General features: G+C 36.7%; 2 protein-coding genes across 4 annotated transcripts in view; one reads left to right on the top strand and one right to left on the bottom strand.

The window, feature by feature from the left end:
- LOC150091027 (sugar transporter SWEET1-like) overlaps nt 1–8,568 on the top strand; it is an 83,630-nt gene extending 75,062 nt beyond the window's left edge. Inside the window, exon 8 of the mRNA XM_090380592.1 lies at nt 8,489–8,568. The gene's annotated coding sequence lies outside the window, so the exon portion shown is untranslated. The remainder of the gene's footprint in view (nt 1–8,488) is intronic.
- Nucleotides 6,781–26,926, bottom strand: part of LOC150091026 (mitochondrial protein C2orf69) — a 59,033-nt gene continuing 38,887 nt past the window's right edge. For 2 of the 3 annotated variants that reach the window (XM_090381254.1, XM_090381262.1), the window contains exons 2-3: nt 25,394–25,550; nt 6,781–7,813 (exon numbers count right to left, since the gene is read on the bottom strand). In XM_090381254.1, the coding sequence (XP_090237380.1) occupies nt 7,079–7,813; nt 25,394–25,549 (891 nt within the window). In that variant the 5' untranslated portion in view covers nt 25,550 and the 3' untranslated portion in view covers nt 6,781–7,078. Of the gene's footprint in view, nt 7,814–25,393; nt 25,645–26,926 lie in introns of all 3 variants that reach the window. The other variant, XM_090381246.1, reaches the window with a different exon arrangement.

The raw sequence follows: 26,926 nt of genomic DNA, 5'->3' as shown, positions 1-26,926 counted from the left end.
AAGGCTACTGTATTCTGTCAGATACAGATGTGCTATGCAAAATATACAAGGGATTTATCCTAAACACCCCAAACATATTCATACCTGGTTAAGGTCTATACATGCAAGATGCTAAAACGGATAACAGGTTGAGCAAAAGAAAGCAGCCTGAGACAGTTACAATTATATGATTCCGATCTGTATGAGCATTATGAAATTTCACTAATCTTACCACTGATGGAGGTAAGGTGGGCAAAAGCTAATTATGAGAAAGCACTGGCAAAGAGAGCTAAGAATGGAGATGGGGAGTTCTCGTACATGAATACAAAAAAGAAGTGAGTAAAACAAACAGGTCCCTTAACTGGTTGCAGTGGAATATGCATAGAAAGCCAAGCAGAAATGGCATATAAGTTTAACAGATACTTCTGTATTTAGTTGAAAGCAAGTTCAAATCTCTGGAGAATGTTAAGATGTCAGCCTGCTATACAATAAATGATATAATGTTCTCAGACGAGTGTTTGCTAGAAAATTTACTGAGGTTAAAGGAGGGCAGAATTTCAAGGAAGGAAAATATCTGGATTCAGTTATAATTAAAAAGGCTGAATGTATTAAAACTGTTCGGAATATTTAGGAGAGGGGTCTGGTGTTCAAGACCCCCTTGGACTGGAGAATTGCTCTGCCAATCACAAAGGTGGTACTAAAGAGTTTGGTATAGACTAGCGAGTTTAACTTCTCTGGTGAGAATTGCTCTGCCAATCACAAAGGTGGTACTAAAGAGTTTGGTATAGACTAGCGAGTTTAACTTCTCTGGTAAGGAAGACTGTGGTCTGGTTTGGGTTGCAATTCATGACCCTCTTCACAAGCATGGGTTCATTAAGGGGATGCAATACCTGACCAATCTAATAAATTACTATGATGTAGTAATTGAACAGCTGGATGCTAGTAATAATTTTGACATTATACACCTAGGCTTCATTAAAGCTTTTGATACTGATCCACATGGAAAGCTGCTATATAAACTAGAAGTTGGAGTTACCAGTAAGATCTTATATTGAATCGCAGGCTAGCTAAAGGCCAAGAGACAGAAGTGTTGTCATAAATGGTCATTCTTTAGGGTGGACATGCACGTTGCCTCAAAAATATTTGGACCGCTTACACCTTATGTTCTGAAAAATGGCAACTGAAGTTTAATTCTCTAAAAGTAAAGTTACACATCTGGGAAATGGAAATTGTAATTATAAGCAGGGCAGAGGAGCTAAAATTAATTAAAGATGAAAAAGATAGGTGTTATGGTTCAATCTGGCATAACATTTTCATGCATTGTAAACACATGGCATCCTGTCCCTAATTTACAGGAACTTTGTTAGTAGAGAAAAGGATATCATTATCCTGCTATACAAGGTGATGGTTAGACAACACCTGAAGTGTTGTGTCCAGTGGTTGGTGTGTGGCCATATATTCATGAGAGGGTCTAGGAGGAGAAATATTCACAAGAGGATCATGAGAAAGTCCACAAGGAGGTTGTGGGTTTGTATACCAGTTAACTATAAGGTTTGGTAAATGTGTTTATACTGTAATGTGATATCTTCTTATTATTTTATTTTAGCATGTACATCGCCACAAAAAAATGTACTATCTGTTATTGTGGCACTGAAATTCCTTCTGCCATCAATATTTCAGTATGTGCGCATTTACAATAAATTTAAACACTTATGGTCATTCTGTCTTGAGAATAAATGGAAATGTATTATTATGATATTCCAAATGCATTCTCATGATTGATTGTATATAATGGAACTAAAATCTTTCTCCCTAAATGTGAAGATACAATAAGTCAGTGTTAAGACACTACATGCCTTCCTGTCACCTGCCTACACTGCATGCTAACCTTTGCCTGATGACATTAAAACATATGCAAGTCTCTGCCCTCATTTATGCCCTTCACTCTATCCCCCCCTGTGTATATATTTTTTGCTCAAGTAATTAATTCTCAAATGTATTTGGTACCATTAAAATGTGACTTCCATTTCTCTAATCAACAATGAAGCTTCTCCAAATCATTCTTAAGGATCCCAGCCTGGCTTGCATTATTAACCACCCTCCTACATTTTATATTCATATATTAATTTTTTTTTGGCTGATGCATTATAAGCTTACTTTCCTTGCATCATATGCCAACAACATAATACCCTTTATTACAATTAAAATATCACTTAAGATCAGAAACAAGAGTGATTCTACACAGAAAATCTTGAAAAACCCTGCCTATAATTGTGGCCCCACTTTTAAACATTTATAATCCCTTTTTCCTCATGTTGCCTTTCAGTCCACCTCAGGATTATCTATAATTCTAATACACTCCTGCCTGTAGAGCAGATCTACCACATGGAGCATGTCAAATAAGTGTGTGCAATATTGATATTGTTGCTAAAAGTTAATCCACGTCAGGAAATTAATATTATTATGACTTATACAAACACTAATAGCAGGCACAATCAATGCTTCCATTTAATAGGCAGATATGAAAAGTGGATTCTTAAATGAAAGGTTTTGAATCCGAATTTTAAAGAACCATAATTTTATGAATTTCACAATGGATTATATATATATTCTCTCCCTTTAGAAAAGAATAAGTCAGACTAACACATTTTGTACAGTTAAAAATAAAAAATTAACTGCTATTAAATGTTGATGTTAATGGAACACTTTAAAAGGTACAAAAACCAAGTTGTTGCTTGTTATTTGGTTTTTAGGAGCATTAGCAACTAAGGCCATATTGCCCTGGGGATATGCGGTGGTCATTCCCTGACCTTTCCATCCTCCATATTTGGTGGTCACGGGCTCGAACCCCGGTCTGATCAAGAAGCGTGTGCTACGCACTGCTGCTCCTGACCACCTGGCTACGGAGGCGCCATAACTATCATGCATGGTGCCCACTATCAAGGCAGGTGGCAGTGGCTGCTTAATATGGAGCATGTTCTGCTGGCAAGAATTAGGACCACTGGTGCTTATGGACCAATATTTCACTAATGAGGTCTACCAGCAGTTCTTAGGAGACCATGTGCACCCTGCAATGTTGCATTTTTTACTGGACAGAAACAGGATCTTCCAAGAAATGAATGTGCCATAGCATCAGGCCTGCACTGTGCATGAGTTGTTTGAGAAACACAATGAAGATATCACCCATCTTGACTGGCCTCCATTGCCTGACCTCAATTTAACCGAACACCTACAGGATGTTTTGGAATGGGAAGTGAAGCGTATGGACATGCAACCATCATTTATTCGGACACTGTGGAAAGCCTTGCAGGCAGCATGACTGCAGATCCCTACAAATGTCTTCAGATATCTAGTGGAATCAATGCCTAATAAAGAGTAGCTATTATCCATGCAAACAATGACCCAACATGGAATTGTCATAATTCAGTGATCATCAAGTTTGTTTATATATATAAACTCATTTCTATTTTTCCAATTTTAATCAAATTTTGAATAGCTCAGTAATGAATGTATCTAAAAGAGCAAAATACGGGGATTCTCGTTATCCGAGGATAATTGGTTCCAGAAAATTCCACTTAAAACGGGGACCAATTTTTGTAATGTTTGTTATTTAAATAAAACTAAATGCAACTAGGCATAATATTTTAAGATTCTATATAATATCGGTGTAGATACACCATAGACAACTCTTAAAGAAACACTATGATGGTAGTGTGAAAAGCATCATGAACATATTGTGCTCATCCTTCTCAACGAATTGCCCATGTTTTGCACTACCTTGAACAAGTAATTCTTCACTAATAGAGAAGACTAGTTACTTATTCTCGGTAGGCACCACCACCCAGACGGCACCGTTTCAAAGCTAGTTGGCTTTTCATCTGTGGGTGGGCAGGCACCCTGTTATTGCAGTGAAGCGTTACTTATTCAAGGTAGTGCAATACACGAGCAACTCGTTGTGAAGGGATGAGCAGATATGGTGTATCTACATTGATATTATATAATAATATTTATTACGTATTTGCACATAATAAAAAATGAGAAAATTATTTTATTAGACATTTTTTATTATGTTACTCAATGTAAGGTTAAGTAAAGTTTATTGAAGTTACGCTGTCTTTCAGTTTTATGAATAATGAATTAATCCAGAGTTGTTTGTGTGTTTTTTTTTTTTTGGTTGTATTTTTTCAGATAAAATTGTCGTAGAATTTAGTTTAACCTCACACTTAACACTTGTTGCCCGATCATAACGATCGTTCTCACAAAAAATATTCAAGTGCTTCGTCAATTTTCTCAAGGGAAAAAGCCTTAATTCTTTATTTTTCAAATCCTCGTAACTGCAGGGACTTTATAACCCCGTATAAACTGATGTTTATACGGGGTTATAAACCTGATGTCCCGTATATAAACGGGGTTATATACGGGACATCAGTTTATACAGGGGTCCCCGTATAAACTGATGAAAATTTCAGATATAAAATGTCTTGAGTTTTTTCATGTGTATGGGCAGGTAAGCTGATGGGTACTCATGCATTTGCAGAAATTCTAAAAACAAGAGACACGGATGTGGGTTTCATCAGCAGTTAAGTTTCATTCACAGATAAAAGCTCAATTGATAGTTTTTTTTTTTATCTGTGAATTGACATATTAATGGAAGGCAGTTTGGGACCAGCACAGTCCAAAGAATAAAACTACTCGTGTATAGCACACTCTTATCACATAAGACAGTCAATTGTTTAAATGCAAAAAGTTGTGCATTTGCTAAAGACACTTTTAATAACAGTTCCTTAAACATAATAATGTTTAATGCTGCTGACTTTGCTCCACACACATCCCAGTATTCACCACAACAACTGCTCACAGCATTTTTCGGGAACATTGAGGGTGATTTTTAAATTGGTGGGTGGGAAAAATTCAAGCAATGTGATCTTAACAACCACTTGTTGGATGTTGGAGCAGCCACTCTTGTACAGGGTAGAGCAGAAGCATGTCCCATCCTGTGTGAGGTTTGATATTATTCTAACAAAAGACAGTGTGCCATACTCTGTTTATTATGTTTTATATTAAGAATTAAAGATAAAAATATATTATGTTTTGAAAGAATGAAGGCACAACAGTGTTTGTGAACATAGAAATATTACATCTGCACAACTCTGAACCTGCTCCAAATATTATCTGGATACTCCATTGCATTGTAATGACAGGTGGGCCTATTAACAAAACTACCAATGTTTAAAAAAAAAAAAAAAAAAAAACATACCTGCCTCACTACTCTACATAATGTTCTCCTGTATCTGTGGCCACACTTACTAAGAAATTTTTTTTTTCTCATTCCATTCTTGTGTCGGTAGTCTGCATACAATTTTGTTCGTATGGTTTGAAACATGTCTTTCCTCCCCCCCAAATTGTCTGCAGTTGATGTGTACCAACTTTCACAGGAACTTGCTCCAAATGGGTTGTTAGTGTTTTCTTTCACTGTCCCCGCGAGACCACAAGGGTGATTGATGGTGGTCCAGATCAATTCTTCTTTACAACAGTACTTGTCATTAACTACATTTTCAATCTTGCAACCATGCACCTGACTACCGACATCCCCAAACCTAATAACAGGTTTGGGGATGTCGGTACAGTAGTTACAGTAGTTTTGGCCCTCTGCTGGATACTTGGAATCATAACTGTCATTCAGTTGAAATTAAACAGAAATATACACACACACACACAAAACCCTAATTAAATATTCTGTTGTCGACAATTTGTTCAATTAAATTCTGTAAGGAAGTAAGATTTCAGCATTTTGAAGTAGGCATTGATTTATGAACTGTGTACATTGGCTGTCCTCAACTAATCTCTCTCACTTTGTACTTTATGGTCAGTTCTTTGACATAACTTTTAATCTCCACCTGAAAAACATCTGATGACTTTCCCTTTCATCTCAGTTTAATTTAAACAGATGTAATGTTCAGTATGTTTTGCATCAATTATAGTAAAATAAATACAGTATTACTCTAAAAGAATGACAGATGAAGGTAAGGATCATGGTTAAATTATTTTATTTATTCCTGTTTCTTAGTGAAAAAATTTTACAAAGTGAAAAACTGCTTAGATAACCTGTTGTATGCAGCCCAAATAACTTGGCAAGAAAACAATACCCACAAGTTGTTTTTTTTACGTCTAACCATTTAGAGCGAAAGGGGTTAGTTAACATTTATACCATGTACATAGGATTACAAAATTATATTGTGTAATTTACTCACATAATACTCCCTGCATTGAAGTATAAAAATGCTTTTTTTGGAATCACTTAAAATTACACATTTTTCTAAGACGACCTTATCTCATTTGCAGTATATGCTTTCAAGTTTCTGGATTTGTAAACTAAAAAACTACCAAAAGATAAATGGCAGAATATAATTAGGACAGAATAAAGGAGGATTTCATCTGCTAAGCCCACCATTATCCCATCAGGGACAACAAGGCATTGGCACCTGAAGCAACTGAGGTAGATAGCTTTCAGTAACTTCTAAACCTTCACCATGGGGCTGAGTTGAAAGGGGGTTTAGAGATTATAGAAAGGCTATGTCCCATTGTGGTTCCTGACAAGATGGAGCCCTGGCAGATGAAATCCTTTAATTGTATTCTACCATTTATCTTTTGGCTTTTTAGTTCATAAATCCAGCGCCAAAAAAAAAAAAATAAATAAAAAAAAAAAAATAGAGAAAGGAAATTACGTACTTTATATTGTTTTAAATATTCCAAAAATTCATTTCTTTCTATTTTAATGCAGCACAGTATTATGTGGATTGACTAATTCCTGCATATTCATTTCTGAAATTATGCAAATTTAACAAAGTCAGTATCCATGGAATGGATATTGATTTTGCTAAATTTCTAATAATCAATTAACCTTAAATGACAGGAATGCTATAACACTGTTTTAATTTTTTCACAAAAGAAGCTGAAACATGGTGTTTTGTTAATTACATCTATAACTGGTAATATCTATTTTTTTTTCTTGCAATTTTTAGTTGCCAAATGATACAAAAGAACAAACAAATAAATCACATACAATGAAGTGTGTATGTAGGCAACTGAGGTTCCTTTTTCAGAAAACTTCTAACACCCTGAAGTGATTTTCTAGTGCACGAGGCTCATCTTCAAAGTGTAATGTTCGTTCAACTTTTGCACCCAGTTTTCTCAGCGTTTCTCTAAATATTTTCTCTTCTTTACCAATCCATGGTCTTAACATACAGGACATCTGATATGGTGTTACATGAATTTTGACTTCAATGTTATGCTTCACTACTTGCTGGATTAAAGACTTATCAGTCATCCAGGTATTTGAACCTCCTGAATGGCCCCCATCCAGCCAATAAATAGTTTTTATAAAACTCGTAAAGACAAGAAGTTCATTATCATCATTACAGCCATCGAGAGCTGACAAAGCATGCAAAAACTGATTAAGAACAACACAACCTTTGCTAAAACCTATTAGTATCATAGGTAGGTGAATATTTGACTTTTTAAGCTTTTCTTCTTCTGGAATACCACTACATCGTTCCTTATTCTGTGATCTCTCAGTTATGGCTAGTGCATTTTCCATCAGTAATCTGAGATGTTTTAGCATATCTATGCTAATATTATGCTTTGGCGCACCAACATCAGTCCCAGGCACAAAATTATCAAAACAACTAAATGTTTTTAGATGCATTCGAAAAGGTTTCATAATAAAAATCTCTGAGTGGGGGAAGCGATGGTGAAGTAGCAATGCAGTGTTTTCCAAATTCCATTTTATATAGTTCTTGTTGTCACGATGGGACTGCATATTTTCAGGATAATCCTTATATATATATATATATATATAAAAAAACAAAAAAACATACAATTAGTCAAGTTAAAATTGTTATAAAGAAGATCAGCAAGTAAAATACAGTTTAACAGTAACAAAGAAAGAAAGCACAATATTACGGTAATTGAAACTAAGCAAAAATTGCAAAGTAAACCTTTAAAATTTAATTATGTAAGACAAAGCTGTCTAATGAGTGTCCCTCAGGTGACCCCTAAGTTACTGTAACACAGTGGGCCCTATGAATATGACCCTATAATTTACGAATGGTTTATAAATAGTATATATCTATATATGCCATTGCCTAATATTGTAGACATTGCTGAAACAAATGTTCCCTTGTGTAGTTTTGGTGTGAACTGTACTACAGATTGTCTTTTCTCAGTTGATGTAACCATGGAGGCCACTGGTCTGACCATGGCACCAGGTGGTCTCTTAAATATCTAGTTTACTTTGACCTATTTTGAAGAACCAATATGCATTTCAATTAAAAAAAACCTCAAAATTTATGACATTAGATTATCTGGTTGTACTGTCCATGAAAGGGAAGAGTTGCATTCCTCATCCTAGACTCAGATTCACTTAGTTGACATGCAACAACATGCAAATAAGCATATGTTTATTATCACTTATTTGTTTATTAATTTTCTTATATTTATCTGTTTTTAGGGAAAAACTTACAGGGTGTGATGAACACATTTGGGGACTCACTTTCTTATCTTGAAATTTGTAACAAGTTGTGATTTATCACGTTTAATGATTTATCTAGACCAGGCCTGGGCAAACTTTTTTGGCTGAAGGGCCACATTAGGAATTCAAAAAGGTGTGTCGCACGTAAAATACTATTTTTAGATATATATTATTTGTTATCATGAAGAAGAAATATAACATAAAAAAAAAAATTATTCTCTAACAACTAAGAATTTAATGAGATGAATGGAACTGTTTTACATCTTTTAACATTTTTTTAATTTCGGGTGTTAATTTTGTAGTTGAGATTCTTAAAACTGCTTGTAAATGTTCATCGGTGATGCTCGATCATAAAGAATTTTTATTTAGATTCATAATGGAAAATGTTTATTCACATATGTAGGTTGATCCAAAAATAACCAACATTTTTCGGGCAAAATCTTTTAAGTTTGTCGAATTTGTCCGAATTAAGAGTATTGTAAAATTTACAGATTTTCTCACGACGGTGCAATTCCCTTAAATTGGTATCACACTGCAGATGTAGTTCACTCAGTACACTATCAATTTCTATTAAAAATGGGCCGCACACTATTTCCAAACTTGTCTCAATTTTTTGGAAGTCGCTAAATCTTCGTGAAAAGTTGTCATTCAAAGCATTGATAATTTCACAATATTTTTCAAATTTATTTTCTGGAATCTCCAGCAACTTCATGGTTGGAAAGTGGTCTACCTTGCTAATCAATAAATGTCGAAGGAACAACTGGAGTTTTAATTGAAATCAATTCAAACTTTTTATCATATCAATTGGGCATATAAATTTTTTCCCTTGTAACATGGTGTTGAAAGTATTTAAGTGTGTCATGATGTCCAGGGTAAACGCAAAATCACAAATCCAGTTATTCCATCATATTTTTCAGTTTTAAAAATAAAATGGTGTCATCTTTAAGATCCAATACTCGCCGAAGAACTTTTCCTAAGCTAAGCCATCGAATTTGGCTATGATAAGGAATATCTGTGTACTCTGATTCAATATCTTGAAGAAAATTAATGAATTGTGTGTGTTTCAGGCCCCTCGATCATATTAAATTTACCAGTTTAATAATACAAGATGTGACAGGTTCAACTTTTAACACATTTTTACATAATACTTGTTGATGTATAATACAATGAACTGTAATTAAATTAGAATCAGGATAATTTTCACAAATTTTATCCGGAATTTTCTTTAACGCTCCAACATTTTTACATGTCAAACTTGGTGCTCCATCAGTTGTTACGCTTACCATTTTTGTTCCATTGTAAATTTTATCTTGTTAAGCATTTTTCAAATATATCAGCTCCCGTTGTTTGGTCTTTAATATTGTACTCTTTCAGCACTGAGACACTCTCCAAGCAGATGAGACAGACTTGTTATTTATGTTAGCAAAAAAATATTTTGTGTTCCACTCTTCATTGAAGACACTATGCTCTTGTTGAATTTTTCGTTTTTTATTCATTTTTAAAAGAACGTAAATATTATTTTTATTGCTACCGGCACCAAGATGATAACCGAAGATAATGCAAAAAAACTAACTGCGGTCTGACCATCAGAGAAAACAGATTGGAACTGCGGCGGTCAGCAGTCCTATCCTATTACTCCACCACCGCAGCAAAGCCGTTGTTGTCATCACCGGTTGTCTGTTACTGTAGTTTCGTGCGGTTAGTTTATAATCGCAAATTATACCGTTATAAAAGTGCCCGTTGGCTCGCTCCGGTTCGCGCACAATTTCAAATTCTATCTCAATTTGAACAATACAGAGATGATAAAACAATTTACAAGTCGACAAATTCTATAATGTATTACATATACAAATTTATTTTTCAAAGGGCATCAAAAAAGGCATAAAATAAGTAAAGTTCTTTTCGAAAATACAATTAAAGCTCGTGGGCCGCACAAAAATGTACAGCAGGCCGCATGCGGCCCGTGGGCCGTAGCTTGCTCGGGGCCTGATCTAGACATACTAACACATGACTTGCCCATTTATCTATGGTGTGTAGTGCAGATCAGGTGAATTAGTGTGCATTTAATAGGTATTATGCATTTCAGCTAAGAGAAAACCTGGAAGACAACAACGGAGATGGACAGATGAAATTCATGAGTTTGTGGGTAGTAAATGGATGGCCATTGCACAAAACAGAAGAAACTGGAACGTTGCTGGAGAGGCCTTCATCCTGCAGTGGATTAAAAATGGCTGATGATGAATTTCATCGCATTTTAAAATGTGGTTTTAACGAGCAGCGAATTTGCATCAAATTATGGAAAAGTGCAAAAGAAACCAACAAAATGTTAAAAACAACTTTTGGAAAAGATGCCACATGTTGTTTAAAGACTTTACAGTGGTTTACAAAGCTTGAATAGGACTTCTTGTCCATCAAAGATGATCCTTGCTCTGGCCACCCTTAAACTTGAAAAACCGAATGATTCAGCTGCTTGTGTTGTGATCAGGAGTGATAGATTAACTATCCATGATGTAATACAGTACTGAAATTGGTATTTTTTATTGGATATTTCAATCAATTTGAAGATTTCTTTGGGAATGTTTGCACCTCTCATCCTCACTGATGATCACAGAGTGGAGAGTTCTCACACATCAGGATCACTCACTGTTTCTTTCAGCATTACTGGTGATGAATCGTGGTGTATGACTATGCCTTCGAAACAATTTCCCAGTCCGTCTGATGGAAGACTGTCTTCTCCACTGCACCAAAAAAAAAAAAAGCAAGATGACCAAATGTGCAGATTGTGCTAATATTTTCTGACTTGCAGGCATTGTTCATTATGAATTTGTCCCATGTAGTGAAACAGTGAACCTGGAATACTACAAAACAGCTGGAAAAATGGCACGCATTGTAATATCACTCCTACATCCTTTACACTTTCCATTCAAATATTTCATGCAAATATGTTCATTACTATGGTCTCCTATATACCATACTCATTGAATTTAGCTTCATGTTATTATTATTTTTTTTTTCTCCTAAGCTCAAAGCCCTCTTGAAAGATCAGATTTATAATGACTGAGAAAATTATTTAGATGCAGAAACTGTTATTAATTCCAAAAGCAGCCTATAAGGAATGCAGAAGCATTGGAATCAGTGTTTCCAGTGTCAAGGAGACTACTTACAAGGAGACCTATCCAAAGAGCTGCTAAGAATAATAATTTCCCAAATATCAATCCGATCTTTGACCTTTTTTTATTATAACTTGTATATATACAGCTATGAGTAAGAGGAGTGGATGGGGGGGGTGAAAGAAAAGAAAAAGGCAAAATCATTTTGAGACAACTTTGCCAATAAATCTGAAGTGTGCTTTTATTTCATCAGTGGCAAGAAGAGTAGCTGACACAGGTGAACGTAGTAATGGACAAATGACAACAAAACATTATTTAACAAGGATATTACATTAATACTAAAACCATTAGTGAGAAATTAATAATTAAACACCTACAACACTTTCTTCATTACTGTAAAATGCAATATGATACAGGTCGACCATCGCTAATTCGGACACAATTTCAGTGAACATAATTTCAAATTTCCCGGGTCGGCGCACTGACCTGCCGCTACTCTTTTGGTGGCATTGGCACAAACTCGTAAACACTGGCAAGTCAATCCCACTTGTTTTTCTGCATAAAGGAAGTGCCTCTAGTGGTGTAAAAAAAAAAAAAAAAAATTCCAATTAACAATTATTAATGACATTAATGACAGTACGCTGCTGCAACAGGATAGGCTTAGAGGTGGCAACTGAAGTTTAACATTGACAAATGTAAAGTACTGCATATGGGAAGCAGTAACCCCACAGTAACAATCAACTGTGTGGTACTACACTGACAGTGGTAGAGAATGAGAAGGACCTGGGGGTAATTGTGCAGGCAGATATGAAGTTTTCTGAGCAGTGCAGACGGTCTGCAAGAGTAGCCCATGGTATCTTGTCAATAATATACATGAAATTTTCTAGTAGGGATAAGGAAGTGATTATTCCATTGTATAAGGCAAGGGTCAGCCACACCTTGAGTACTGTAACAGGTCTGGAGGACTCATTTTAAGAAGGATGTAGAGCTGCTGGAGTGAGTACAGAGAAAGGCAACAAGATTAGTAAATGGAACAAAGGGTTGCTCTTACAAATAAAGGCTTAAGTTTTGCAAATTACAAAATGATAAGGATTCTTTCTCTTGCTCAGAATAATCACCTTACAGGGCATAAATTCAAATTGAGGAAAGACAGTTGTAGGATAGATTTGCAGAAGTTTGCCTTTAGCCAGCAGCGGGTGGTTGATGCTGGAACAAACTTCCATCTGTTATTGTAGAAGTTGATAGCTTAAATAGATTCAAAGCATAACTAGAGAAACATTTGGAGCAAGTGGATGGGTGAAATGAGGTTTTTTTTTTTTTTTTTTGGCTGACGCTATATAAGCTTGCTTTTTTGCATCATGTGCCTACTCTTACCCGTTAGGGTAAGGAATAAAACTATGTTCATAGTTTTCAGGCAGTGAAATTCATGAATACCTGTGTAATGCTACCAGTATGAAGCACAGAAGTTTGAGCCTGGCAGTGTCACCCCCACCTAAACCAGTTGGCCTCAAGTTGCTTTTTTGTACAGATGTTCTTTTTGCACCACATCTAATATCACCAGAAACCAAAGAACGGAATGGATCAACCAACTTGTGTAAAGCTGGGAAAAAAAAAAAAAAAAACACATTATAATCAACTTATGGGGATGAAGCTCCGTCCAAAGCAAACATTTTGATAGTTTAAGCAGTTTAAAGAGGGCCAAGGGGATGTACCAGACAATTCTCAAAGTGGATGACCAAAAACAACCTGCAGCCTCAAACTGTTGTACAAAGTGCACAACTCACTAGTGACTGCTGATTAACACTGAGAATGTTAGCAAGGGAGTTAAATATGAAAAGGAATTCATAAGATCCATAATTACCACAGACTTTGGAAAAAGAAAACTCTGCATGAAGATTCCTTCTCTTCATGCTCTCACTGTTGGCATGATGAAGAGAAATTTAGACAATGGGATGCTTGCAAAGGTTTGTTCAAAAAGGTGATAGTGATCCTGGTTTCCTAAACAGCATTATTACTGCGGACAAGAGTTTGTGTTTCCAGTAAGATTCTGAGAACAAAACACAAACTAAGTGCAGATGGGTGATCCCAAAGCTCATCAAGACCAAAAGATTCATTTCCAGAAATCACATAACAAAAACCACAGTGACTGCATTCTCTGATCACACCAGGATAATCCATAAAGAATTTGTTCCAGAAGAAAGGACTGTTACCAGCATTACTACTTGGAAGTAGTGAATTATTTATTGGCAGGAATCAAGCATATGAACAGTTTGGATGGTGGCTGCTGCACAACAATGTCTTCTCACACAGCAATCAACATGCAGACATTTCTGGCTTACGAGCATTTTGCAGTGCTGAACTTCAACCAACCTCCTTACTTCCCTGATACTTGGTTCAAGCAGACTTTTTTCTGTTTCCAAAATTGAAAGGCCACAGGTTTGATAGTTTATGGCATCCAGAAGAACGTGACACCAGAACTATATACGAGGAACAACCAAAAGTCACAAGGTGCAAAGTCAGGTGAGTATGGAGGATGTGGGAAAACATTAATGTTGTTTTCTTTAAAATTTTTTTGTACATTTCCAGAACAATGGGGTGAAGCATTGTCCTGATTGAAACAAATGTGATTCGGTCATGTGGACATTTTTTTTTTTTAAATTGGTTGGAGGAATTTTACTGTCAGAACTTTTTCGTATGGGTTTCCTGTCACTGTGCCCTTGGGTACACAATGCATTAGGATTATTGGAGGAACTTTACTGTCAGAACTTTTTCGTATGGTTTCCTGTCACTGTGCCCTTGGGTACACAATGCATTAGGATTATTCCATCAATATACAAGAAAACAGCAATCATCATTTTCTTTGCACTTGCAGAAACACAGAACGTTTTTTTGATTGGTGGTGAATCAGTGTGCTTTCATTGGGCAGACTGACATTTTGTTTCTTGTCTGAATTGAAGAGTGGAACTACTGTCTCATCCATTGTGACATTCAAGGAAAAGAAAGATCCATTCACTGCAGCATCTCGAGTAAGCACTGCTTCACACAAGTTGACACAATTGTCTATCTGTTCCTGGGAAAGTTGCTACAGAACCAGCCAAGCTGACACCTTGCTCATTCTGGCATCTCCATTAAGTATGGTATGCACAGACCCAACAGAAATGGCTGTAACTGTTGCAATTTTATCCATTGTTCATTTTCAGTCACCCAAAACCATTTCCTCAACCTGGTGAATGTTGGCCTTAAAATGACTGGTTCAATGCCTTAGTTCACATGCTTCGCTCTCGCAGGTCTCCCATCCTCCACACCCATAAGACCCACAAGACACTTCTGACATTTCCTGATAGATATTTCAATTGGACTTTTCCTGGTGAGAGGCAAAAATCGGATGACATGCTGTGCTTTGCGAGTGATAGACCATTTAAAGTATTTATAAACACAGATTATAATACTTAAAATTGCTTATAATCCTTTTTTACATATAGTCTGTTTGCTGCTGGAATATACTTGTGGCTATGTAGGCACTTTATTCTCTGAAATAGGGTCAGAAAATAAAGAGAGCATGAAACAGATCCAATGAATATTGAATTGACATTGATCTACAAGTTTTAGTAGTTATTTCTTTTTATAGCTATATTGTAATATACTGTAACAGCAGTGCATACATCATATATACTGCTCAGTCATGTGCCTCCTTACCCTTCTTCAAAATGTTTTAGTCCAGTTGCCAAGGCACCGAAGTATCTTCTACTGGCAAACAGACAGTAGTTTGTAATACTTAAAATTGAAAACATTCAGAACTAATTGGCAATTAAAAGTAGTCACACGTTTATACTTTATTTTGCAGAAATAAATTTGGAGACCCTCTCAGTTGAACACAACTTGTACCATCACAGCAAACAAGTTCCCAGTTCTTTCCAAAGCTTATACTAATGCCAAAACAAGTGTATTTGGACCCTTGAGGACTATTTTGAAGGAGATGAATAATAAAGTATTTTCCTTATTGAAATTCAGTTTCATTACTTATTTTGCCATACTGTCTATATTGTTAGCTAGATACACTGAAAGGACAGAATTCATGGGATACCTGGTTTCTGGTCAATGCAACGCTGTCATTCCTCTCACTATTGGATGAACCCACTGTTTGGCAGGTATATAGGTACACTGCATTCACGTAGATGCAAATTCGATGTCAATATGGATAAATGTCGTGAGTTGACCAACTTTGAAAGAGGGATGATAGTGGGTGCCAGATGCATGGGTCACCCCATCGTGGAGGTGGTACAGAAATTGCACTATCACCATTTGGCAGTATCAAAAGTATCGGGAATACGGCATTTCCGGAATAACATCTCATCATGGACAGCACTGTGGGTTGAGAAAGGTGGTGGATGAGCATGGCTGTCAATGTTCGTCTCGCATTGTTTCAGCCAACCAAAGAAAGGGACAGTGGCACAAATCACCGCAGACTTCAACAAGAGAGGTGCCAGAAACATCTCCACCAAGGCCATCATTAGCCGCAATAGGTAATGGAAGCCGACAACCCACCAGAGTCCCATTGCTAACACCATGACACAGGACCCTAACCCTCAACTGGATGAAAGAACATCAGCACTGGACCTTGGATGATTTGAGATGGGTCTCCTAGTCCAGTTGGTCCCATTTCCAGTTATTTCAAGTGGACAGGAGGGTGCGTATCTGGTGGAAACTGCATGAAGCTATGCACCCATCATGTCAACAAGGAACTGTTCAGGCAGGTGGACGGTCGGTAATGGTCTGGGGCATGCTCAACTGGCACATGCTGGTACATCCAGACACATCTCTGAATGGTCTAGGTTAAGTGTCTATTCCTTGCAGACCATCTGCATTAATTCATGGTCATCGTGCACCCTCAGGGCAATGGATTCTTCCTGCACCTCCCCACAGAGCCATAGTGACTAGAACATCATTCAGAGAGCATTCCACAGATTTTACCACCATGGAATGGCCTCCCCTTTCACTGGACATGAACCCTGTGGAGCATCTTTGGGATGCTGCTGAAAGGTCGGTTCGAGCTTTCAACAGCATCCCAAAGATTTGTATTGACGATTTACTGTAAACTCTACTGACTTGGTTGTCGTGCCGGAGTATAAACAGAAAAAAATTTATTTATATTATCCTCAGAAGAATGAAGAAAAATAGTTATATATTTTCAATTAGTTCAATTAAGAAAAGGAACATAAAAGGAAGAAAAATGCATGTTATTGTAACTGATATGTCTTGGTTATTATAGTTGACTTCATTGGTGCCGATCGCTTCACCCCCTTCTTGTACTGTCTATCCGTTACTAGACAGGTATCCCATGATTTCTGTCCACTCAGTGTATATGGGCTAGAAGAGAGACTATCTGAATGAAAAATAACGTAATCCAGTGAATCTACTTTGCACACAATTACTATTAGCATTATTAATACTAATGATAAAATGTGCAAGTTAAATATATACAAGGCATATTGTATACTGTATAATTTGAATGACATTTTAAACATTGAAATTAAGAGGAAGGACAACAATATCAGAGTTCTGTTTCTATAATAAACCACATGCAAACAATAACAAATATAAAGGTTAGGCTAAACATATGCCAAATAAGAATTATTAATTATGATCACTGTATATATAGATTAAAAACCAGATTAAAAAATAAAAAATAAAATAAAATTACTTCTCCCATGTGCAACAATTAGAAAGTAAATAAATACAGTAATGAACTCAGGTGTAAAAATGAGACACCTTTACTATAGAATTAGTAAATTGTGAAATTAAAATAATATAAAACAGAAATATGATAGTCCAAAAGTAGGGAAGTAGGAGCTTGTGGTGGTGGTTCAGCTATGTCTGTGTTTACAAGCTCGTTCCTTTAGTTAGAACCCTGAAGATATTGTGCTGGGTGCATTAAATATAAACAAATAATAATGGAACAAAAAAAATATAAAATACAACTCATTACATTTCTTACATACAACTCATGTATGTAAGAAAGGAAAGGCGTTCCTTTCCTTTCTTAAAATGCAAAATATGTATAAGATTGATACCGGTTGTGCATACATTCCGCGAGCACTTTTTTTTATAATTAATGATTTTAATACCTCACTGAAATGTTTAAGAAAATGCACAAGAAATTTGTTATTCGTGAAATATAGCCCTGATGTTGGATATCCTGAATTTAGTCCTGTTACATGTGGACACAATTCTGCACTTTGAAAGAATGACATTAGAATGGTTTGTTTTTGAGATGTTAGTTAGCCAATGGGAAAAATTAACCTGGAAGTTAAATGCTTCTCTTTTGCTATAAATGTTAATTTATATATATATATTTTTTTTGAGAAACTCAAGCACAAGAAGCATTGGAACCTATAGTACTGCACATGGGTTGAGAACATGAAAGAAGATACCTGTTGACATCAGACTTGAATTTCTGTAGATTGTTATTGTCAGGAAACATGAAGGGAGGTTGTTCCAGAAAAACAGACATAGAAGTAATAAACAAGAAAGCAGAAAAGTAGGTTCTGTGAATTTGAAGTTGGAGAATAAAAGGATGTTGACTGGTTGCAGCACATGTTTGGAAGGCAGCAATTCTGTAGAACAGTGCCCATGGAAGTATCTATAGAAAAGGCATGAGCAGAAGCAGAACTTCTTTGAAACAGAAAGTGGAGACACTTGTTAGAAATGAGTTATTAATTAACTTAACTGCCCTCCTTTGAATGGAATCTAGACGCCTGAGAGAGGTTTTGGGGCCACTGCCCCAGATAAGCACAATATTCATGGTATTTGCAATTTGTACAAAGTGAACAGCTATTTGGAATGGAAGAAAAGTAATGTCGAGAGCAAAAGAAAATAAGATTGGGGAATACCAGCATTGATGGAGAAGTTAGAAGATAGAGAGCCATCTACCATCACCTTCAGTCAGCAATCAGAGAGAGAGGACTGGATACCCAATTACACAAAAAAAAAACAAAAAACCCCACAGGATGGAAGCTTATTTAAAAGAACTTTATGCCACACAATCAAAACAGAAAAATGCATGGGATGCATATAAATTACCAGGTGACACAGAATCCTACGGTAAATATAAGCTAGTCTGTAATCAAGTCACAAAGGAAGTTAGGCAAGCAAGTGTAGATTACCAGAAATCTTTAATGAAGGATGCAAAGAAGAACAGCAAAGACTTCTTTACTTATGTAAACTCCAGGGGGAAGGGGATGAATCAGATTGGTCCACTTGAAATCGATGCTTTGACTGTTGATAATCCTGCTTGGATAGCTGACAAACCGAATGAGTATTTTGCATCTACATTCACACGAGGAATTCTGTATGGAAGTAGAGAACAGAAGCTTATTAAGCTATCAGGGAACTAAATGATTTTGTAATAACTGAGAGCAAAGTGGAGGAGAAAGTATTGAAGTTAAACATAAGAAAGGCACCTGGGGTGGATGGGATCTATCCAGTTATATTAAAGGAGGAAGCAAAGGGAGTAAAGCACACCCTTAGCTATAATTATGAGAGCATCCTAGGACTGAAGGGAGGCCCATGGACTGGAGGTGTGCAAAGGTATCCCCAATTCACAAAGGGGAAATCAAAGGGTGACACTAGTAATTACAGACCCGTTACTTTAACTCTGTTCTGAGGAAAATAATGAAGTCACTGGTTAAAGAAGCATTGCAGGATCATCTAGACAAGACTGCAGTAATAATTCAGACAGAGCATGGGTTTGTTAAGGGGAAGCCTTGTCTGACCAATTTGATTGGATACTATGATATGGTCACAAAGGAATTGGATGCAAAATATAATTTTGAAATCATATACTTGGGTTTCAGGAAAGCTTTTGATACTGTTGCACACGGAAGACTGCTGTATAAATTGGAGCAGTTTGGCATTAAGGGCAAGTTGCTACAATGGATAAAATGATGGTTGGGTGGGAGAAGGCAGAGAGTAATAATCAATGGACACTGCTCTTAGTGGAGTATTGTTATTAGTGCAGTCCCCAGCGTTCAGTGTTGGGCCCGTTATTGTTTTGTGTATTTATCAATGATATCGATGAAGGTATATCAGGCTTAATGTCAAAGTTTGCAGATGATACAAAGGTTGGCAGGGTTGTTAATGACAGTATGCAACAGGATCTAGACAAGTTGGGCAGATGGGCTGAGAAGTGGAAACTGAAGCCCATACGGAGTTACTGCTGCCCATATGCAATACTTTGCATTTGCCAACATTGACAAATGCAAAGTACTGCATATGGGCAGCAGCAACTTAAGAAAAATGTACTAACTTTGCGGTACTATAATCGGAGTAGTGAAGAATCAAAAAGTCCTGGGGGGTAATCGTGTAGTCAGGTATGAAGTTTCCTGAGCAGTGCAGACAGGCGGCCAGAGCAGATCATGGAGTTTTGTCAATGATATTAGCATAGGCATATGATACAAGAAAGCAAGCTTATGCAGCATCAGCCAAAAAAAAAAAAAAAAAAAACCTTCCATTTCACCCCTCCGTTCATTCGAAATACCTGTCCAGCTGAGCCTTAAATTTATTTAGGCTATCAACTTCCACAACAAGGGATGGAAGTCTTTTCCACCAACCAACTACCCACTGGCTAAAGGCAAATTTCTGCACATCTATCCTACATCTGTCTATCCTCAATCTGAATTTATTCCCTCTCAGGTGATTATTCTGAGCAAGAGGAAGAATCCCATCGGCATTGAACATGCTCAAACCATTCAAGGCTTTATATACCTCTATCGGATCACCTTGCCGGTGCATAGACTCCAGACACTGTAATTTGCAAAACTTAAGCCTTTCTTTGTAAGAGCAACCATTTGCTCTATTCACTAATCTTGTTGCCCTTCTCTGTACTCATTCCAGCAGCTCTACATCCTTCTTGAAATGAGGCCTCCAGATGTATACAGTACTCAAGGTGTGGCCTGACCATTGCCTTATACAAGGCAATAATCACCTTATTCCTACTATAAAAATTTCTGTATATATCACTGACAAGACACCATGAGCTACTCTTTTGCAGCCTGTCTGCACTGCTCAGAGAACTTCATATCTGCCTGCACAATTACCCCCAAGTCCTTTTCATTCTCTACCACTGTCAGTGTAGTACCACAGAGTTGATACGTTGCTCTGGGGTTGCTGTTTCCCATATGTAGTACTTTACATTTGTGAATGTTAAACTTCATTTGCCACCTCTCAGCCCATCTGCTCAACCTTTCCAGATCCTGTTGCAGCAGCAGCATAGCGTCCGTAGTGTCCTTAACAACCCTGCCAACCTTTGTATTGTCTGCAAACTTGGACATTAAGCTTGATATACCATCATCAATATCATTTATAAATACAGAAAACAATAAAGGACCCAACACTGAACCCCAAGGGACTCCACTAATAACATTAGCCCACGATGAGCAGTGTCCATTGATTACCACTCTGTCTTCCCCCCCATCAACCATCCCTTTATCCATAGCAGCAATTTGCCTCCAATGCCACACTGCTCCAATTTGTTCAGCAGTCTTCCATGTGCAACAGTATCAAAACCCATTCTAAGATCCAAATATATAATATCAAAGTTACTCTTTGCATCCAGTTCTTTTGTGACTGTATCACAGCATCCAATAAAATTGGTCAGGCAAGACTTTCCCTTAACAAAACCATGCTGTGTCCGAGCTATAACTGAAGTCTTGTCTAGATGATCCTGCAGTGCTTCTTTAATCAGTGCCTCCATTAATTTTCCTGGAACAGAAGTTAAACTCATAGGTCTATAATTACATGTGTCAGCCTTTGATCCTCCTTTGTGAATTGGGGTCACATTTGCACATCTCCAGTCTATGGATACCTCCCCTGAGTCCAAGGAAGCTCTCATAATTATGAGAGCTTCCTTGGACTGCCTCCTTTAATATAACTGGATAGATCCCATCCACCACAGGTGCCTTTCTTGTGTTTATCTTCAACAATTTCTCCTCCACTTTACTCTCAGTTATTACAAGATTCTCTAGCTTACTGCTAAAGTTGACTACACCTCTGGCATTCCCCTCGCTGAATAACTCCTCATGTGCGAATGTCGATGCAAAATATTCATTTAGTTTGTTAGCTACCTGAGCAGGATCATCAACAGTTGAACCACTGATATCAAGTGGACCAATCTGATTCATCTCCTTCCTTCTAGAGTTTATATAAGTAAAGAACTCTTTGCTGTTTTTCTTTGCATCCTTTGCCAAAGATTTCTCGTAATCTACCTTCGCCTGCCTAACCTCCTATGTAAATATCCAGACACAATAGGAGAGAGTATATGATGACAGCCTTGTCAATCAATTCGTCCGTGGAGAGACTGTGCAAGGCTCATGGGGGTAGAATTTTTTTCAGCCTTGTCTGTGCTTGTTGACAGGAGAGACTGTTTCTACAGGGATGGCGTACACTTAAACAGAAAGGGTGCAAGAATCTTGCTGATGCTGTCAAGGAAGTGTTAGGTGAGTCGGAAAACTGCTAGTTGGGATTCACAGACTAAAAGATTAATGGTAGCTGCAGGCAGAAGCAAAATGTGATTCTTGCACTGCTTCTATTGTAATGAGCAGCAGCCTAGAGAGCAAGTTGCTGGGGGATTTCAAGAGCTGCTGGGAGTCATCAAGGAACAAGTAAATACATGGGCTGTGTTAGTGTAATTAAGAGTAAGAACAAGTGTATGTATACTTGCATGTACACTAATGCTAGAAGTAAGTAAATAAAATTGATGAATTTGAATTACTGATCAAGATATCAAAGGCAGATATTGTTGGGATATCAGACACATGGCGCCACCAGACACAAGCAGTGCAGAATCAAAATTTATACAGGAATTTTGCTAGCAGGGATAAGGAGGTGATCCCCTCGTATAAGGCAATTGTCAGGCCACACTGAGTACTGCATACAGGTCTGGAGGCTTCATTTTAGGAAGGATGTAGAGTTGCTAGAATGAGTACAGAGAAGGGCAACAAGATTGGTGAAAGGAACAAAGGGTTGCTCTTACCAAGAAAAGCTTAAGTTTTGCAAATGGAGTGTTTGGAGACCAGGCACCTGAGAGGCAATTTGATTGAAGTGTATAAAGCCTTTAATGCTTTGAGCAGGCTCAATGCTGATGGGATTCTTTCTCTTGCTCAGATTACAAACCTGAGGTGGCATAAATTCATACTGAGGCAAGACAGTTGTAAAACAGATGTATGGAAATTTGCCTTTAGCCAGCGGGTAGTTGATTGCTGGAACAACCTCTCATTTGTCATTGTGCACTTTGCACAATGATAGCTTAATAAATTCAAGGAAGAAGAACTGGACAAACGTTTGGAGGGAATGAATGGGTGAAATGGGAAGGGATTTTTTTTTTTTTTTTTTTTTTTTTTTTTTTGGCTGATGCTGTATAAGCTTACATCATATGCCTCTACTAATGCTAATGCCAACAAAGCCTTTGAAATGTCAAGAGCAACTGCTTGAGTCTCACAAAATTTTTCCATTTAATTTGCCCATAGATGGGCAAATTAAATGGAAAAATTTAAAACAAGCCATAATATCACCAATGGATTGGCACAGATGGAATCCATTCTGGCAATCATCCCCTCTAGATAGTTTAAGAGTTGATAGTTAACTTATTTCTGCATTACTTTAAAAAGAGTAGAAGTAAGTGTAATGGGAGTGATTTTCATCCTTTTTAGGTACAGGCTGGATATGAGCAAATTTCCAAGTAGAAGGGAAAAAAACTTTTGAATAAGAAAGTGAAAAAGAGGTGACACAGAACAGGAGTAAATTCAAATGCACAAATTTTGAGAACAAATGGAGAAATACCATCAGAACCTGGAGCTTTCTTAGCATCAAGATTGCTCAAAATACTTCTGACATTCTTTTAACAGACCATAGAAGGCATTGAATAGTGTACTGGGAATGGTAGGAGGTGATTCCCAAAGTCATCACCATGACTTGGAAAAAAAGTAGGATGCTAGTAAGTCAGCTTTATCTTTGGCTGAAGTAGCACTAGAATCATCTGGTTTTGACAGAGGTGGGAATAGAAATGGGCAAAAGTTGTGGCCAATAGCTAGAGAGCAGAATGCTCAACTACCATTTGGACAAGAAGCAAGTTTTCTACTCTTACCCATCAAAATATAGTTTGGACTGATTAATATAACTGCTTTACAATTGTTGCAAGCTTTGGTGTAGGCAGAAAATAAAGCTAGAGATTTAGATACAAGCCAATTGCGATATGTAATGCTCATATCTTGAACAGCCTTAGTACATTTATGGGAAAATCAAGGTTCAGAAAAAGGCCAAAATTTTAAATTTATCTTGTGAACTATTAGGCAAGCCGAGGGAAGTGAGATGCTTTATTCTTACTACAGCCTTTATCCAATCATTCTTACTACAAAAATTTTTTTATATCCCTTAAAGAAGTTTAGTGAAATTTATATTACTAATTCATAAGCTATTATCTCCTAATCTATAACTGGGGTTCATTACATTTGAACTTAATGGTAACGCAAAACCTATTGGGCTATTATATTTCTGTTTTATATTATTTTCTCATTTCATACTTTATTCCACAGCAAAAGTCTATCCATTTTTGCACTTGAGGTTGCTACTGTCCCTCCAGCACGATGTAATTTTTTTGGTCTAATATTGCACATGGGAGCATGGTACTTTTGATTCCTCCACTTGAAAGCAAAGCATTGTTGTTATTATTTGGTTTTTAGGGACATTAGTAATTAAGGCCATATTGCTCAGGGAATATGTGGTGGTGGTCATTCCCTGACCTTTCCGCATCCTTCATATTTGGTGGTGACGGGCTCAAACCCCGGTCTAATCAAGAAGCGTGTGCTACACACTGCTGCTTCTCGCCACCTGGCTACGGATTTTTTTTTTTTTTTTTGGTAGTTGTTGGCGCATCAGCTTCTGTGGCCATAATGCACCGCCCAAGGTTTTTGCAGTACTTTGATCCAAGCCCGAGGCGGGATTCGAACCCGCGACCTTTGGGTTGCCAGGCTGGCACTTTACCCACCTGGCTAGCCTGGTCGGCCCTGGCTACGGAGGCACCAAGCAAAACATATAAGGAAACTTATTGTGTTGCTTTTGGGTTTTATTTTATTTTTGTTTTTCTTTTAATCTGGTTCTCTGTTAGCAACAGTAATCTGTATGTGTGCAACAATGATAATTAGCATTAGTAGAGGCATATGATGCAGGAATGCATCATAATGTTAAAATAAGCATCAATTACTGATACTTATTTTATCATTCACTTGGCCTTAGTTACTTATTTTATCATTCATAACAAAATTCAAAATATCAACCTTTCCAATTTCTAATTTATTACTGATTGCATATGGTTTATTAGAGAAACAGGATACTCACATGTCTTTCCTCTCAATTTCTGTGGTTGATCCTTGGAAATGTCACTGAAATTCTACAAATACTAATGATAAAAAGTATGAGATAAATATGTAGCAGTGCTACATATTTATCTCATACTTTTTATCATTAGTATTACATTTTAATTGTGTACTCTTGTAGATTCACTAGGTTATGTTGTTTTCAGATTGTGTCTTCTAAACCACAACATACCCAACAACATATTACGGTCACAGAGACAGAAGTACACAATTAAAATTTAATACTAATGTTTTGGCAGCAGCCCTAGTCGATAAATTTTGTATAATTACTTATAGAAATACCGAAAAGAAAATTGTTAATATAGTGCAACAATATATAGAAAGTTCTGGATATTATTAATCCTTACCTGAACATCACCACCAAAAAAAATTACGCTGCTTGTAGGTTGCATTTTGTCATTAGCAGGATGGTACAGGATATCATTTTTCTTTCCTTCTAGACCTTCTATTCCAATTAGCCTTCTTACTGGAGATGTTTCAACTGTTGACACTTGCGCAGACATCCTGGGAAGCATACCAAATAAGCTCTTTACCAGAAATGCAACCATAATGACATTGGTAGAGTAATGCATCTAATATTAGTCATTTTATTATATTTCTAGAAGACAGAAAAAATAAAATTAGTATAACGTACTATGGGGAAAAAAAAACAAAAAAAAAAAAAAAAAAAAAACTATACAATCATAAACAACTGAAGAAAAATAAAAATGGATGTTCAAACATCTGTTTGCATTCATCCGCTATTATGGATGAAGTCCTCTTTAATTGATGTTAAATAATAAAAATAAACAGTACCATTAAAATCTTCATTTAACCTAAATGCTCACTTTCATCAAAATTCTTCAAATAGTTACTACTGGAGGGTGCAATTTTGTTGACAAGTTGCTGTTTTTTTTTTTTTTTTTTAAATTGCGTAAGCACAAATGGAGATTAATTGCCAAAGTTTACGCACAGTGATTTTCTATGATTTTGAATTGAATTTAACTACTAAAGAATCTCATGACATGCTAGTAGGTTCTTTAGAGAATCAAGCACCATTACAATTAGAACAGTTTTTAATTGGTCCAATGAATTTAAATTTGGAAAAACCAAATTTGGATGACCTTCACTCAGGGAGACCATCATGCCTGAAAAAACAAAATTGAGCTGTTAAGATTTTTACTGAGAGAAAATTGAACAATTACACATTGGCAGTTGGAGAAAGATGTAGGCTTGGATCAGCAGCAATTAATACCATCATTAACAATCATTTAAAGTACAGGAAGCTTGTTAGCAGATGGGTACCTCACAGCTTGAATGATGATTAAAAAGTTGCTCATGTCTAATGGTACCATTTCATGCTTAAAAAGTTTGAAGGCAAATCCAAGGCTGTTTAATGATATTGTTTGTTACAGGTGATGAAACTTGGATATACAATTTTGATCCAGACACAATCATTTGGTGCTCTTAAACAACCCCTCCAGCAAGAAAGTTTGCCAAGCCAGAAGTGTTCGAAAACAAATGGTTGCTTATTTCTTCAGAAAAAGTGGATTTTTAGAAATTGTAAAGCTAGAAGATCAAAAGACTGTCAACAGTGAATGGTACACTACTAAATGTCTTCCTAAAATGTTTGAAAAAAATCATTCAAAACAGACCCAAAAAACACTGGTGCAGCATAAGCTATAGGCTTTCTTGCACCATGCAGCCATTACTAATACTAACAAGTTAAAGGGATCTTGCTTCACCATGACAACACAAAAGCCAACACTACAGCTCTGACCTTCTTAGCCACTTTTGGTCTTCAATTGTCACCCATCCACCTTATTCTCCAGGTTTAGCACCTTGTGATTTCTTTTATTCCGAAAAGAAGAAATCAGAGTTCTACTCTTAAGGAAAAAAAA

This window comes from Mastigoproctus giganteus, chromosome 1 (genome assembly GCF_048544385.1).
Source record: "Mastigoproctus giganteus isolate SK-2022 chromosome 1, ASM4854438v1, whole genome shotgun sequence".
In the NCBI taxonomy this organism is placed as follows: Eukaryota; Metazoa; Arthropoda; class Arachnida; order Uropygi; family Thelyphonidae; genus Mastigoproctus; species Mastigoproctus giganteus.
The sequence above is the reverse complement of the archived record's forward strand: the minus strand, read 5'-3'. Positions and strand labels throughout refer to the sequence as shown.